This window comes from Cornus florida, unplaced genomic scaffold (genome assembly GCF_030987335.1).
Source record: "Cornus florida cultivar Cherokee Brave unplaced genomic scaffold, ASM3098733v1 CherokeeBrave_3.0.0_Hap2_Chr09, whole genome shotgun sequence".
NCBI lineage: Eukaryota > Viridiplantae > Streptophyta > Magnoliopsida > Cornales > Cornaceae > Cornus > Cornus florida.
Window position 1 is genome coordinate 94,481,332 of NW_026775579.1, and position 17,822 is coordinate 94,499,153.

Consider the following 17,822-nt stretch of genomic DNA (forward strand, 5'->3'; position numbering starts at 1 on the left):
AATGAAAAATCAGGAAAAAATTCCCAAGCACATCATCGGTCCCGACCCTTGAAAAATTTAAAAACGATTCCATAAATTCTAACATGTATAAAAGAATAAAAAAGCATTCACGAACTCCCGAGTTCATGAAAATGTCCCTAATGAGGCACGAAAAATAAATAAAAAAAATTACGGAAAAATCCGGAAAACATCTGGGACATTATAATAAAAATCTTGATATGTGAAGTCTAGCTCCACTATTTTTGCATTCGACCTAGCCATCACCAAAACGTAGAAGCTCAGAAGTGTAATTTACCTATGTTCTATGCTGACATATAAGTTTAGGGTGATGAAGTGCATGAAAGATAATATAATTGATAAGTTTCAATATGTTTCAAAATCACCAGAAAATTCAATTGGGATGCAAATCTGAACAAGTCATCAATTTGATCAACACGGCGATGTTCAAAATTTTCCATAAATTGTCTCGTTGATTCTGCGAGCAAATGCACATAATTGCATCTTTGTCAAAATCCTTTGTTTGCCATAATCTACGTAGACAAAATTTGCCAGATAATTTCTTCCTATTTGTTCGATAACCGGATGTCTGATACTTTGCCCGACTAATTTAAGGGACTCGTGCACGACTAATTTAAGGGACTCGTGCAAGGCCCCGATAAATCGGGTTAAGCTCGGACTATGTTCATGGTTTTAGCCCCAAAGAAATTGTTTGCACCTAGAAAGAATCGATCCTGACTCCTGAGTCCTTATGCTCCTTGTTTTTCTTGTGCACAGAAGCAATCATCAAAAAATAAATTAAATATAAACAGTGACTGAAAACTTAGTTATAAGACCGACATTGTAGCATGATGGAAAATAACATAAGCTAATATAATAGTTCTATTAAATGTCAAATTATATCGAGTCCAATTTAGTTGAGGATTCGTCATAATACAAAGTGTAAACTTAAGTTCGCATAATATCTTGAAATTCTTACTCCATGAAAATATAAGTATCAAAGACATAAAAATTAGATTTAACAACTTCATTTCAACACAAAATCTAATGTGGCAATAGGAGATGCCTTGTAAAATTCTAATAGCTTTTTGCAGATCAACCTCTTTATACTAGTATCAATATTGCTTGAAAAAGTGACAATCATCTTGTCTAGTGCTTTTGCATGCTTGATCAAATATTTTACGAGTCCAACTTCACATCCCCATTTACGAATCTCAATCTTCACTTCCTTCAATTGATGGATAAATGCAACATCTTGAGACTTCCAATACTCCATATCGATATTAAAATCACGCGTCTCTAGAGCCAACAATACTTTTGACTGAAACATGAAAAGTAAATGATATCAAAGACAACAAAAATAAATGAGTAATGATATCAAAGACAAAAAAAATGAGGCAAACAAGAAATAAAGTAAATAATAACTAACTATTGAATAATATAATATTACCCCATCACAACCAAAAGTCTCTCTATCAATGCATCTGATGGTCAGGGTCTTCAAATTATGCAATCTTCCAAACAAGAAGGCCAGTGCAGGCACTCTATAATTTTCCTTACAAGAAACTTGCATATCCAAGTTTTGCACATTATCCAACGAATGCCCTATCAAATCTTCTGCTAATAGCACCTAAAATAGCACAGCAATTAGAGTTAACTGGTGTAGAAGAAAAATATGTGTGTATATAATTAAGCAATTGTAAAAATAGTAATAAGATTGGGAGCTAATACCTGAAGAATATTGGCTCCTACTGTAACTGATTTGGCATTGTTTATAAATTGAAGAAGCTTAATCCTTGGAGCATCTATGTTCGCATGATATGAATCTTTTAAGCACACAAAGCCTCCCTGGAAGGAGTAACTATTTGCAGTCCAACTGATATTTTGAAGGCTGGGTGCATAAATTTTAAATAACCAATAGCGAAGTAAGTTGCACGACCCCACACATAGGGTCTGGAGTCTCTGGGCAAGCACAACGACTCTGCGAAGGGTACACCTGTTTATGCTTAGAAATTCGAGAGACGAACTCGAGATATTAAGATCTTTTATATCTTCTACGTCTTCCAGAATTAACTTTTTAATTACGGGGAAGAGAGATGAAACCCATTTGTCAGGCAAGTTGTTGGGAAGTTTTATACTTTTTATGTCCAAAACCTGGAGCGAACTAAAAGAAGTGGTAAAAGAGGGCAGTTTGAGATTGCCGCCGTGAAGTCTCAATTTGATGGCTCTCACGAAGGTGGATGGTTGTAGAGAAAAACAATCTTTGTCGAACATTACAAATGATAAATCGATCTCTGCGGCTTCACGAGTCCAGTTGCATACCTGAATAATATCCTCCGAGTAGAGAAAAACATTCTTAAGAACAAAACGTCGCAATTTCGTCGTCCCATCAAGCAGACTAACAAACCTATCTGTATTAAGCAGAGTATTACCCACTTTCGATATTTTGGTGCATGAAAAATTAAGGAACAAATATGGGGCAGAGAGAGAGAGCCGTCTGAATCTTTTGGAGACCACACTTATACGAGCAATTTCTTCGATGGTAAGGAAGGAGAGAATTTCATGAGCAACTTCATCAGAAAGACTGCTGAATCTATCACAAGTCCCTCCACAACCTTCAGGATTCGAGGTACGCATTTTTGCGAATTTGTTTGATGTTCTTGCGAATTTCTTTGATGGTAAGGAAGGAGAGAATGCCATGAGCAACTTCTCTATTGGATTTGAAGAGAAGACTGCTCCCAATTGCTTTTTTCTTTTTTGGTGTTAAAGCTTATTTATGGAGTACAATCATAGAAGAGTCCTTCTAGGACTAGGAGCCCGCGTTTGAGATTGTTTAAAAGCATTTTTATTTTAGGTAAGTAGAGAATTAGAATTTGTAACTTTTAAAACTATATCTGAATATATTCTTTTTATTTGTTATAATGACTTATTTCTTAATAAAGTTGATATTATCAAATATATATTATATTATTAAAGGATATTACTGTAAAATTAACAATAAAAATGTTTAAAAAATATTGTTACAAAATAAATTAAAAAATAATAAAAATGTTTAAAAAATATTGTTACAAAATAAATTAAAAAATAATTTAATTATGAATAGTACTTATTATAATGTGTCACATGTTCGACAGAGATTGCAATACAAGCTTGTAGAGACCGGGTTTGAGATAGTCTCTCTGCCAACACATTTGACTCCATCGATCCTCATATCTGAAATGGTTATTTCTCTCTCATTTAATAAGAATTCTTGTGGTATCCCTTTACTTATTCAACAAATTCGATTGGTTGATACGAGTTGATTTTCGATTACGATAAATTGACGAAACAATAGCCAGTCCAATAGTTGCTTCAGCGGCTGCAATAGCTATAACAAAAATTGCAAAAATGGTTCCTTTTAATTGACGACTATCAAAAAAATCAGAAAAATGTTACAAAATTTATATTAACTGCATTCAATATAAGTTCAAGACACATAAGGGCTCTAACCATATTTCGACTTGTAATCAATCCATAGATACCGATAGAAAATAAATAGGCACTCAAAATAAGGACATGTTCGAGCATCATTAACCAACTCCTTATTGATCTCGATTTATTTCAATATGAACAACAATTCAACCGATTCGATTGACTCGAATATAACAAGTATGGAATGAATATATTAGTAATAGATCAAACTAAAAGCATTTCTATTTTATACACGAATTCAAATAGAATTGAAGGGAAATAAATGTGATAACCTAGAACAAAATTGGATTTTGATTCTTAGTTTTAAAAATTTATTATTGACGGGCTACAGCAATTGCGCCTATTAAAGCAACTAAAAGAATTATTGAAATGAGTTCAAATGGAAGAAAAAAATCTGTTGATAAATGAATCCCAATTTGTTGACTATTATTTATCAAATCTTGTTCTAGAATCTAGTTTGATCTTGTAGTCCAAATAATCCCGTACCATAACGTATCTAGAATAGTAGTAATTAGTGAAACAAAAATACTTGTACAAACCATCGAAGTAACCCCATCCCCAACGGTCCAAAGACAAAAATCTTTGTGATATTCTGAACCATTCATGAATATCACAGCAAATATGATTAAAATATTTATAGCTCCTACGTAAATAAGAAGTTGCGCAGCGGCTACAAAATGGGAATTAGATAGAATATAGAATAGGGAGATACAAACAAGAACCAATCCCAATGAAAGGCGGAAAAAATTGTATTGTTAAGTAATACTACTCCCAGACCTCCCAATATAATACCCAATCCCAGAAAAACTAAAAGAAAATCATGTATTGGTCCAGGTAAATCCATTCTATGTAAAATAAGAAATAAATAAATCGAAATATTTCATGACTTTATTGACCTGACCAGGAAAAAGGTGACTCTATATTTTTTTATGAGATTTCTTAATTGTTAATTGAATTCAATCTTAATGAGTGCGTATTAGGTACAGAAATCTCATTCTTTATCTGAAAGGATAGTTTGAAACTATATATTTTGAAATCATTACGAATATGGAATAAAATATAGAAATAGATTTTCTATCCAAATTGAGCCGCGGTTCTCACCAACTAATCAATAGTTTGGATTTTTAGTTATTGACCAAACAAAAACCGTATTCGTTTAGATCAAAACTTAACCTTAGTAATTGGGAATTGCTCTTGAATCAAGGGGTTTAGTCATTTTTTATTTGAGGCGAATTCCAAATTGTTCGAACCGTGGAATCGTCAATTACCGATATTGGTAAACGACCCAAAGCAATTTGATTATAATTTAATTCGTGACGATCATACGTAGAAAGTTCATATTCTTCAGTCATCGATAAACAATTTGTTGGACAATACTCAACGCAATTACCACAAAATATACAGATTCCGAAATCAATACTGTAATTAAGCAATCGTTTCTTTCGAATATCCGTTTCCAATTTCCAATCAACAACAGGTAGATCTATAGGACATACGCGAACACATATTTCACAAGCAATGCATTTATCAAATTCAAAGTGGATTCGGCCGCGGAAACGCTCCGATGTGATTAATTTTTCATAGGAGTATTGAATAGTTACGGGTAAACGATTCGCATGGGATAAGGTAATCATGAAACTTTGACCAATGTATCTTGCAGCCCGTATTGTTTGTTGACTATAATTCATGAACCCAATTACCATAGGGAACATATTGCGAACATCTATAAAAAATTTTATGCCTGTTTCTTTCTCTTGTTTGAGACAAGTCGTGAATATCGTATTCCTTTACAGTGACATAAGTTGGGAAGAAGTTGTTAATAATAGATTACCTAGAGAAATAGGTAAAAGAAATTTCCATCCAAGATTTAATAGTTGGTCCATTCTCAGCCTCGGTAAAGTCCATCTTGTTGTGATAGAAATGAACAAGAACAAATAAGTTTTAGCTAATGTAATAAAGATGCTAATTATTGTTCCAAAGACTATACCCGCTTTATTTATTTCAAAAAGCTCAGGAACGAGTATGTACGGAATAGAAAGATTCAACCGCCCAAGTAAAGAACTGTTACAAATAATGAAGAAACTAGTCGATTTAGATAGGAAGCAGCGTAAAACAAACCAAATTTGATACCTGAGTATTCGGTTTGATAACCCGCTACTAACTCCTCTTCCGCTTCTGGTAAATCAAAAGGTAATCTTTCACATTCCGCTAGGGAAGAAATTAGAAAAATGATAAACCCTATAGGTTGACGCCACAAATTCCATCCCCAAAACCCATATTTTGACTGTGCTTCAACTATATCAACTGTACTTGAACTGTTAGATAATCATAGTCGGTGATAACATCACTGTTTCCATCGCTATTACAGAACCGTACATGAGATTTTCACCTCATACGGCTCCTCGAGGGTCACAAATAAATTTAAGGACGCATTCAATATTATTTATCTTGATATGTTTGTAGGATAGATAGAGTCAAAATCTATTGTAAGGTCCCGAATTAGACCAATGGAATTCTGTCTGCTCTATGTATAATAAATAAAAAAAGTGCTTCTGAATTGATCTCATCTTTTAATAATTTTTCTTTTTTTGTTGTGTATGAGTAATAACTTAATCTTTCAATAAAATACTTTTTGTAGCAATATCCATACATATTTCAACCTACCATTTTCAATTACGAAAAAGAATTAGACATTACATTAGTTCATGAATCATGATAAAAAGCCCGTCTCTCTAAATATGTATATAGGAAAGAATGAATAAAAAAAGATTTTTCCTTTTTTCTATTTTATTTATTTTTCGTTCCTATTCTCCTTTCTCAGAAAAGGGGGGCTTTCAAAAAAAATAAATAGAGGATTACTTCGTTCCTGATAGTTATTTACCGAATCGGTGGATAGGAGCATACTCTGGATCGAAATCATAGAGAGTACTGCTTGATCGTTTCTACCAACTTAAAGTCCCAATTAGAATTCCTTTTATGCAGAAATATCCTGTTGGATAACTTACATAATCTCTATTACTAATCCTTTGTGTACCTTGGTGTTCCTAACCATCCACTCATTTTTGCCCAATCCCCCATTATATTAATACATGTCTGATAATAAATAATAAAAACCCCATCCAGTTGATCTTTTGAACCCGCTTCAAGACATGATGACTAATCAACCAATCTTGGGGTAAGCAGCCTCTACTGTTTATGTTTACTTTCACTTAACTCTTGTACATAGGAAATGAGACTCAATCTTTTTACTGCGAATTTAAAAGTTGTTTTTCTCGCTCATATAACTATCTGGTTTCATTCATCAACCCAAATGTTGAATAAAAAATATGAAAATATGTATTCAACGCATTTAACTTCTTTCCTATAAAGCAAGGAAATAGGGAAAGTTTTTGTCTCAACGAATCACACGTAGAGATATTGATAACACACATAAAGTTAATGGTATTTCATAACTAATTGATTGAGCAACAGCTCGCAGACCACCTAAAAAGGAATATTTATTATTTGATCCATATCTTGACATAAGAAGTCCAACAGGAGCAATGCTTGAAATAGCAATCCATAAAAAAACACCAATACTGAGATCGGCTAGAACAAGGCGATAGCCAAAAGGAATTACTAAATAACTTAGTAAAATTGATATAACTGCTATGGATGGTCCGATACTGAATAAACGAGGATCTCCTCTAGATGGAAGAAGGTTCTCTTTGAAAAGTAATTTTGTCCCATCTGCTAGAGCTTGAAGAATTCCCAAAGGGCCGGCGTATTCAGGTCCAATATGTTGTTGTATTCCTGCTGATATTTCTCTTTTATGAGATAATTCATAGACCTTACATATTGGACTCATATATCATTGATATTCTTTTTCTCTCTTTCTCTTGTCCTTCCATTTATCCACATCCTTCTTTTATATTTCGCTTCACAATTTAGAATCAGGTTGATTTTTATTTTGTTTATGCAAAAAAGATTCAGTTGCTACAATGATATGATTGATATATCATATCTTGACTGGTTCTTTAGATCCAGATAATGCGAAGTGATGAGTTGGTTATTAGTTCTATAATTATTAGTTCATACTATGGGCTGGTCTTTTTTTTTTAATCCTAACCCGAAAAAAAATTAACGAGTCACACACTAAGCATAGCAATTATATCAAATGGTCAATTGAATTTTTTTTATTCAACCTTGTAGAATTAAGAATTCGAATTACTCATTTTTATTTTTGTTCTGATTGAACAGAAAAAGAATGGACGAGATGAGAATGAAATTACAAAAAAAATTGGACTCATAACATCTATGTCAGCTTTTTGTTTGAATACATTCAAAACGATTTGCTTTCTAGCTGATCCCTCTAGAAGAAGGGGATTATAACAATCTTTCTAGTTACTTCGTTCTCTATTTCTATTTGAAAGAATCTTGAGGAAAAGGATTTTGTTTCTCCAACGAGCTAAAACAATATGTCGATGTCTCTAGTAAACCAAAGTCATCGTTTAATAGTGATTTTGCTTCAATTTTTGATTTGTAAAGAAAAATTGAAGATTTAGTTACGATTCGAAATCTACTTTTCTATCTTCATCCATGGATCCTTTCCTTATACTCATTCAATTGGAAGTATTGATCCAATTCAAAAATTATGTTTCGAAATTTCATAATCCAATTTTTCCATTTTTAATGGATCCTTGAATACAAATTATGAGAATTTAGATTTTTCCTCGAATCTTTTATTGAGAGGTAAAGGATTAAATCCTTTTAAGAAATAAAGTTTTTGATCGGAATAGGAATCAAACCAAAGGACCCCTTAACTATTAAGGGGGTTAATAGAACGAATCACACTTTTACCACTAAACTATACCCGCTACAATCCGATTATTGTATACAAATGGAATTTTTGTCGAACAAGGGAATTGAACGTAATTAAGAAAGATAGGATCATAAAAGAATCATGAAAATGAGAGTGTTGCCGTTTTTCGTGGGGGAAGATTAGGAAAAGAGGGTTCATTTAAATAACAAAATAACACAAGTTTTTTCTTTTCTTTTGCCAACGGAGTTTTTTTGATAGATACGGCTGGCAAAACCGCGGAAATCCTAACATAAAAATGCATTGTGTAAGAATCCACAATTTCCCCTTTTTCTTTATTTCAGTGAAGTAAAAAAGAAAGTAAATAAAAAAGGAAGAAAGTATAATAAGAAATAGCACTTTGATTTTCTATTTTCTATAATATAAAAATGGAAAAAGGGCTCGGCTAGGTACTGACCAGGCCAGGCCATGGGAATAAACTCTTTCGGACAAAATCAAAGTAAGGAGGTCTTCTTTATTTTTATTTATATTGGATTTTTCCAGTCCTTACTTTATCTAAATGGAATTACTAATAAAAGTTGTATATATCTATATACTAAAGATAAGGGGAGAGAAAAGAGAGAGAGAAAGAAAGACTTTTACTACTTTATGTGTAATGTACCTTACTTTGTACATTATGTGTAATGTAACATAGTAATTAATTATCTTTTTTTTTTCAATTGGGAGAGATGGCTGAGTGGACTAAAGCGTCGGATTGCTAATCCGTTGTACGAGTTATTCGTACCGAGGGTTCGAATCCCTCTCTTTCCGTTGATGACTTGATATTTGCTTTATCTTTCAAATTTCCCCAACCCTTGGTTAAACGTGGAATAGATAAAATCCTAATAAATTTGAAAAATCAAGTAAGGAAAACGAAAAGCCTTTTTCTTTTATTCTTCACGTCCAGGATTACGTCCCGGATCATTAGATAGGAATCCAAAGATGAAAAGAGAAACAAAGAATATCACTACTGTGTAAACAAAGAGTTTGAGAGTAAGCATTACACAATCTCCAAATCATTTTTTGGAAAAAAAGAGAATAGATCCTCCATTTTTATACCACATATCCTATTTTGACCCCAAGAAATGAAGTACTTTCTACAAATAGAAAAGAATATTCAGAAATTCAAAGTCATTTGTAATAAGAGTCTTTTATTACAAAAATTTTCTTTCATACCTACAATTCAATATTGTGGGGAACCTTAAGCCTATTAGGGCCTTTCGCTGGAAAAAGGTCATAATGGGGAAATGGGATGATCCAGATTTATCGCAGCTTTCCAAGAATTTCAATGTTTGAATCGAGGGTTCATATTGTAAGACTTATCTGATCTTATCAATTGTTAGAATTTTTTCCTCGAATAAATCATGAATTTTCTAGGATAGTATTAAAAAAGATCTCATCGAAAACTTACAGCAGCTTGCCAAACAAAGGCTAAGAGAAAGAAGAGCATAGGTATGACTGGCATAACATTCACGATTGGATTCAAAAAAGCATAGGACTCGGGCAATTTGGCGATGAAAAAACTACTCGAATAAAGGGCAGAATTAAGACAGATACAGATCAAACTAAAGATATTAAGCATAACAGACATTTTGTTCTTGGAGATAATTGCATTTTGCTTGAGTTATTGATATAAAGAAAAATAAAGTAAAATAAGGTAGACCAAAAAATCTTTCTTTTTCTTTGAACTCACCCAGTCAAAAATCCTCCATTTCTCAAAGGAGAATAGAAGAAATCATACTTTCATACAATATCTTAATTGAATTATATGTAATGATCAATAAATTTAGTTTAATTCTATATCTACACGTGTTAAAATCCTAGCAACAATTGTGAAGCGAAATATAAAAGAAGGATGTGGATAAATGGAAGGACGAGAGAAAGAGAGAAAAAGAATATCAATGATATATGAGTCCAATATGTAAGGTCTCATATCTGAAATGGTTAAACATTCCAGGACAAATTGGTGATGTTGACATTGTTTAATCGACCAAAAAGGGTCGACCAAGAATAAAAAACAACTATTGAATATTAATGTTGTTACCTTATCATAACCAGGGGGAGGTCGATCAATGCATCTCATGGTCAGGGTCTTCAAATTAGGCAATCTTCCATAAAAGGAGGCCAATGCAGGCATTTTATGATCCTACTTACAAGAAACTTGCAGATTCAAGTTTTGCACATTATCCAACATATACCATGCCAAATCTTGTGTAAAGAGCTTCTAAAATAGGACCCTGACAAAAGTCAGCTTTAATATTAATTATTTGGTAGAACTGGTATGGAATTATTAAATTGTTGTCCAAGATATTATGAAGCAATTGTGTGTTCACATAAATAAAAGAAAAGCAGTAATGAGAATGGGAGTACTTATGGAAATGGATCCTCTCCATGCATCTTCAAGCCTCCAACCACCACCAAAAAAAAAAAAAAAAAAAAAAAAAAAAAACCATTGTTTGGATTTAGTTATGAAATCATAATATGGTGGGTGGTTAGCCAAATGATTATCATTCAATGAAGCCTTGGAGATGCTTGGAGAGGAAAATTATTAGAGGGGATCCAAATCCGAGTACGTCATAAGCAGTACCTCAAGAATTCTGCCAAGTAGTGAAACTGATTTGGCATGGTCTATAAATTGAAGAAGCACAAGCAAGTTTTTCTTAGCAGTTAGAAGCCTTGGAACATCAATTTTCACACTAGGTAGGCACAAAACGCTCTGGTAGCAGAAAGGATATGCAGTCCAACTCATTTTTTGAAGGCTGCACAGGTGCATAAATTCTAAATAACCAATTGTCCAACGTTTGATAACTACTAGGATAGCATGCCACCACACATAGGGTCTGGAGTCTCTCGACAGAGACGAGAAGTCTGTGAAGGCCACAGGCCTTTATGCATAAACATTCAAGACACAAACTGGTAATATTGATATTGTTTCTCTCTTTTACCTCTTCCAGATTTAACTTTTTTTAAGCGAACTGAAGCTGCTGCTGGAAGGCAGTTTGAGAATGCCATAGTAAAGTCTCAATCTGATGGCTCTTACAGATGTGAATAATGGTAGAGTAAAGCATTCTCTCTGGACACTGCAAATGATAGATAGCTCTTCGGCTTTACAAATCTCTACAGTATTGTGAATCCAATTGCATACACGAATAATATCCTTGTAGATATGAAAAGCATTCTTCTTCAGAACAAAACGTTGCAATTTCGCCCGCAAAGTGAGAAACAAATATATCCAATTACCCAGTTCCGATAGATTGTTGGATCCAAAATCAAGAAACAAATCTGGAACAGATAGACAAAGCTCTTTGAACTTTTGGAGACGAGAATGATACAAGCAATGTCTTTGATGGGAAGGACGCATAGAATTTTACGAACAATGTCCTTGAATTTCATCTATCACCATTTAGGTTCATGCATTCACATTATTCATGATCATATGCTTTGAGGTGCATGGTAAATCCTGTGATATTTTATTTATTTATTTATTTTGGGAAAACTGATTTTCATGATAAAAATATATATATTATGTTTAGTTAAAGTTTCTAGAGCTTTCTACTGAATATATACGTGATATATATTTACACTTCAACCATGATAAGCTCAGCTGGATTCCCTCTCCTAGATTATTTTCAATTGCTCACACTATGAAGTACCTTAATTGTCATCTCCCCACCTTGCCTTGGCCAAATCTGGCATGGTCAAAAATCTCAATTCCAAAACATCCCTTCACACTTTGGGTGGCCATCAAGCGAAGACTTCCTACTCTAAACAGAATATGCACATCCCACATCAATGCAACACTATGTGTTCTTTGTGAATCTGATCCAAAATCTCACCATCACTTGTTTTTCAAATGCTCCTTTGTTAATCCCCTTATGCTCATTTTTACAAGCACGTTGCGGGTTCCATATGCTACCATCATCTTGGACAGAACTGGTAGCATGGACCTCGTATCACTAGAGGGAGAACTCATCAAATTGCAGCAATTTAGTCTCAAAATTAGGTCTTGCATCTCTTGTCTACAATGTCTAGAGTGAACGTAACAGAAGAATTTTCAAGAAGAAAAAACTCTCAGCAAATTCAGTTATGCACCGTACCTTAGAAGCAGTCTGGCTCAAACTACTATCTTCATCGCTCACTGATTTACCAACTGCGTGATGCATTGTAGAAGAATGGGAATTACCTTCTACTGTCCTTTGACCTCCAGCTAAACCACCAGATCATCTTTCTTGAGGAGCTATGCTTCAATGGCTACTACCGGATTGAGGAACTCTGTTCCAACGGAATGCTAATGCTGTTTGTTGACTGGTATGGGCTTCAACATGGGCTTCTAATTTTGGGTTTGTTCATGGTTTTGGGTTCGGCTTGTCATGTTTTCATGGTCACTTGGACTGACTATATCCCTTTTGGGCTGTAATTATTGTTTATACATATATATATTGAAATTTACCTTTCAAAAAAATAATAATAATAAGCAATCACTAAGGAAACAAAACACTCTTCATCTAAAACTTAGAAGATGAATGTTTGTTCATGGCTTTACAAGAAGTTCCAGAAGCTCAAAATGAAGAAGAGGATGGTGATGATGATGATATTGAAGAGATACTTGGTGATGATGATGATATTGAAGAGATACTTGTTGAATGTGAAAGACTTGCTGTCAAATGTGATTATCAGAAGACTCAAATCAAGAAACCTAACTCCAAAATCACTGATTTCAGCCTTGCTAAATTGGGCCAGAAGAAAAAGAGTATTATGTCGATGGTAGGTGCAAGAGGAATAGTTGGATACATTGCTTCCCTTTGCATCACTTTCGGCTCACCCCTTATTAGTGACTATGCCTTCCAACAAGCTATACTCGAACACCCAACTTGGACTTCTTGTTTTCTACATGTAGCCTCTAATTGTGATCCCATTCCCAAAATTTCATCTCACCCTACCCTTAATGGGGTAGATTTGGTAGTCTCCTAAATGGGTTTGGGACGGGTATGGTAAAATAATTGAAAACCCGAAGCGGGTTTGGGGCGGGGTGGATTTAGTGATGATCCCATCCCGCCCCGCCCCTGCCCCCGCCCCCATAAATAACTTTAATTTAATACTATAATAAAGTTTCGCAAAATAATTGGGGGCCTCGCCCTCCGCCCCTGCATACAGACTTCAACATCACCACCACCACCACACCGTCCACAAGCACCCACAAGAAAACATTTGTATTTTTTTTTTTTTTTTTGGGTTAACTAGTAGTAGTTTACACATTTTTTTAATTGACCCTACAGTTGTTGGGTTGGGCCAAATCGGACCGAACCGACCAGGGTATGTAATGAGGCCATAATTACAAATGAGTATTGCTTCCATCTTATTTTGCTCACTTAAGGATGTATGTTGCACACACATACTTAGGATTCACCACCACATTTTCGAGGCACTTTTTTATCTTTAATCTCAAAGTTGAAATCTTGTAATAGAGGTATCCACCGAATTAAGTAGGGTTTGGTCTCCTTTTTAGACTGGAGATGTCGCAATGCGGCATGATCGGAATACACTATCACCTTAGAACCTAGAAGATATGATCGAAATTTGTCTAGCGCATCCTGAACTCATGCTTCATTGTTGTTATTAACCCTAATCACACACACACACACACACACACATATAATTAGCCCTCTATGAATACAGAACAATGGTGTAAGTGTAACCCTAGTTCCAAACACCTCCAAATATATATGCATAACATCTCCACCTAAATGCATCTATATTAACATATATCAACAAAATATATAAAAAGATTTTTAACTAATAATCCAAAATCAATTTGATTACAAGTTGTAGTACTAAACTTTTCGACTAAGAAGAAAACAAAACCCAATTTTTTAAAAATAACCCAGATTAAACAAGAGGCTAAAAAATTCTAAGACTAAGGTTTCACAACAAAGAGATATACAAAAGTTTAGTGCTACAAATCACAAAAAAGAGAAATAAAGAAGTTTAGTACTACAAAAACTCAATAGCCACATATAGGTTTCACATACAAAACCCTAGATCTAATGAAACAGAACAAAACTCAATAACCACAGATTAACCCCAAACTAAAAGCTAATTGGATAGAAACACCGTATACTCATCAAATATCCATCAATAAGTGCTTTGCCATTCAAAAAAAAATATACATATATATATATATATATATCATCAATAAGATTAAAAAAACGCAGACTTTCATGAATGATTAAATCGCGAGAAAAGAAATAAATCGGTGGGTAATAAATAGCAGAAAACATCCAATCATATGAACAAACATACAATCAATGATCAGCAAGTCCGAAATAAGCATGAACACATGAAAAACAAAAGCTCAAACCCAAAATGGAGTGAAGAGAAGACATTGATGAATCAATTAATACAGTAATGATTGAAATACAAAGAAACAACTTATTATTTATATATATATACACACTTACAGAGAGATTCATTACACACAACTATACAATATATAGACATACCTCTAATTGGTATTGAAACCAGAGAGAAACGGCTGAAATAGACAGATCTCTCATTGGTATATGTCTGGGACGTGTTTGGATGTGAAACTGTACAGAGGAAAGTTTTGGACTTGGGAAGCGATCAAAGTTGGTGCTCCTTGATTAAAAGGGTCCACGTAGTTAAATTGAGGTGAATCGTTCTGTTTTGACGGACGGTTCTGATTGATGGGTTTCTGTTTTTAATTACTCCGTAATTTGTTATAAGGGACTTCTTATTCAAATAGAGAGTAAAATGGATTTATATGGGTGTGATAATACGTTATAATTGCTATCTTAGTTTGGTGGGATCATGTAATATTTCAGGAATTAGAATTTTAGAATTAAATTTGTCAAAATTTGAGAAAAATAATTAAAAAAATTCAACTAATTTTTTTTTATTTTTTTTTATTTTTTTCAAATTTTATAAATTTTAATTTCAATTTCAATTCTAATTCTAATTTTAAAATTTCAATTCTATGTAACCGAACACACCCTTTATATGTTACAAATACCAAGAAATTATAATTTTGAAATAACATAAATGTTTATCACATAAATTTTTTGTAACAGCTACATTAAAGTCTTATTTATACTGTAATAACTTGAATCTTTTTGCAACAGTTTCATTCAAACACAAAGCGAAATGTTGCATTGCGAAATGTGAGGACAATTCTTTGATATGATTTAATCTCCTATCATCAATTCACAATGATATAGTAACAATAATCTCTTCTGCCACTTTTGTGTGCTTGATCAAATATCGTAGTAATCATGTGGTTAATCAATTTTGGGAATGCAAATACGCTATACGAAAATCATGTGCCTTAAAAGATGTCCAGTTGTTCAACTGAAACAAGAAAAGCAATGATGTTAAAAGAAAAAATGATTTGAGGAAACTAAAAAAGAAAAACTACTGAATGGTTGATAGGAAAGGTTTAAATGCTTGAAAATGATTGAACAAGTTATTATATGCATGTTTGAAGATATAACCATTTCTTGAGAATTAGAGAAAAAATTATAACATATTTATAGAGTTGCATATTTATTTGTTCGAATATTGTTTTTTACTTACCAAACGACCAGATCTTGTATTAATTAATTCAAATATATAATTCAACAAAAAATTATATGGTTTTGAAAGAGGGAGTATATAATTCAACAAAAAAAATTAGATATATAGGATTATATGATACTAATTCGTGATGTAAAACTATTAACTTTTCTTGTGACGTTGGTCTGATTTTTTTTTTTCTTTTCTTCGGAAGGTAAAGTTTGCGTCAATAGAAACACTCATAAAAAATTAAATTAAATAGATAAAAAGTGACTAAAACATAGTGGTAACAATGTATCAAACCTGCATTGTAGCATGATGAAAAATGACATAAGTTAATATTTATTTTTTTTATCAGGTGCCAATAACATGTCCAATTTAGTTGGGTATTCTTTTCAATGTAAGTGTAAACTAAAGTTCTCATAATACTTTGAATTTCTAACTTTGTGAAAATATAAGTATTAAAGAGATTAAAAAAAAATCTCTAACAACTTCATTTCAACATAAAATACAATGATGGATCAGGAAAAGTCTCATAGAATATTTCTGATAACTTTTTGTGAATCAGTCTTGATCTACTAATATCAACAACGCTTGAGAAAGTACCTTTCATCCCTTGAGAAAGCGACAATCATCATGTCTAGTGCTTTTGCGTGCATGATAAAAAAAATAAATAAATAAATCTCTAACAACTTCAGTTCAACATAAAATCTAATGATGTATCGGAAAAATTCTCATAGAATATTTCTGATAACTTTTTGTGAATCAATCTTGATCTACCAATATCAACATCGCTTGATCAAAGTACCTTTCAAAATAGAAAAACATTGCTTGATCAGAAAGTGACAATCGTCTTGTCTTGTCTAGTGCTTTTGCGTGCCAGATCAAATATTTAATCAGGCCAACTTCAAATTCTCTTTTATTAATTTCAATTTTTGCTTTATTCAATTAATGAATAAATGCAACATCGTGAGACTTTCAATAATTCGAACTGGATCATTTCCTTGTATCTGAGAAGAACTTACCAACCGGTTGTTTGCCTGAAACATGAAAAACTATTATATATCAAAAACAAAAAATGAGTCCAAACAAGAAGAAAAGCAAAGAAAAACTATTGAATAACAATCTTACTTTATCACTAAGGAAAAGGTAATCAATGCATCCCATGGTCAACGTCTTCAGATTAGTCAATCTTCCAAAAAAACAGAGGCCAATGCATGCATTTTAGGATCCATCTTATGATACTTCTTACAAGTACCACGAAAGCTATGTTTGACAACAAGCACCGGATCAGTTCATAATTACCTCAAGAATCCATTTCTCTAGTTTTAGAGATTTGACTTGGCTGACAAATGGAAGAAGCTGAAATACTAAACTTTCATAATTTGGGCTTACCTCAAAATCGCATGTATCACCAATGGTCGCACTCTTTAGATACACAAAACTCCCTTGGAAGCAGTAGCTTTCTGCTTCTTGTCCTCTCCACATGAAGTTTTGAAGCTTAGGCCTGGGAGCATCAATGCTCATAATTTGGACTTAAATAACAATCGCATGTATCAGCAGTAATATATTTTTTTTGTGTAAATCTAATGTGTAATGATAGATTTACACAAAAAAAGTTAAATTATTTATTTTTAGCTCCAACATTTGTTTTATATCTTTTATGTAAAAATATATCCCCGTTACATAAAACTCCCTTGGAAGCAGTAGCTGTCTGCCTGTTGTCCTTTCCACATGAAGTTTTGAAGCTTCATGATTGTAAATGACATCAATTCCTTCTTTTTCTTAATTTTCAAAAATTCCTTCATAGAGTGACAACGATGTCAAGTGACGGACAAGGTCACAAGTCTCTCCGCAGAAACTCTGATTTTGTCCAGAACACCAGCACCGTCAGGCAGAGGAGAAGAAAGAGAATGGAGATAATTTAGATTAGATATAGTAGTACCAC

At 33.2% G+C, this 17,822-nt stretch overlaps 2 protein-coding genes and 1 non-coding gene across 3 annotated transcripts; 1 reads left to right on the plus strand and 2 right to left on the minus strand.

The window, feature by feature from the left end:
- Positions 1-1,024: 1,024 nt before the first annotated feature.
- Positions 1,025-2,634, minus strand: LOC132273179 (uncharacterized). The gene is made up of 3 exons (XM_059774198.1): positions 1,729-2,634; positions 1,448-1,627; positions 1,025-1,318 (listed from the first exon to the last, which is right to left on the minus strand). Exons 1-3 carry the CDS (start codon positions 2,632-2,634, stop codon positions 1,025-1,027), a joined length of 1,380 nt encoding a protein of 459 aa, XP_059630181.1.
- Positions 2,635-4,083: 1,449 nt separating this feature from the next.
- LOC132275351 (NAD(P)H-quinone oxidoreductase subunit I, chloroplastic-like) lies at positions 4,084-5,534 on the minus strand. The gene has a single exon (XM_059776817.1). It carries the CDS (start codon positions 5,178-5,180, stop codon positions 4,677-4,679), a length of 504 nt encoding a protein of 167 aa, XP_059632800.1. The 5' UTR covers positions 5,181-5,534; the 3' UTR covers positions 4,084-4,676.
- Positions 5,535-8,988: 3,454 nt separating this feature from the next.
- On the plus strand, positions 8,989-9,076 carry TRNAS-GCU (transfer RNA serine (anticodon GCU)). Its single transcript has one exon. It is a non-coding gene; the product is annotated as a tRNA-Ser (tRNA).
- The last annotated feature ends 8,746 nt before the right edge of the window (positions 9,077-17,822 follow it).

Bases quoted from the DNA above. Each gene is read 5' to 3' on its own strand.
- LOC132273179 (XM_059774198.1), bottom strand. From the start codon at position 2,634: ATGCGTACCTCGAATCCTGAAGGTTGTGGAGGGACTTGTGATAGATTC. The intron at 1,628-1,728 runs GTATTAGCTCCC...GTGCTATTTTAG, and splicing joins TAGGAGCCAATATTCTTCAG to GTGCTATTAGCAGAAGATTT. The intron at 1,319-1,447 runs GTAATATTATAT...TTCATGTTTCAG, and splicing joins AGACTTTTGGTTGTGATGGG to TCAAAAGTATTGTTGGCTCT.
- LOC132275351 (XM_059776817.1), bottom strand. From the start codon at position 5,180: ATGTTCCCTATGGTAATTGGGTTCATGAATTATAGTCAACAAACAATA.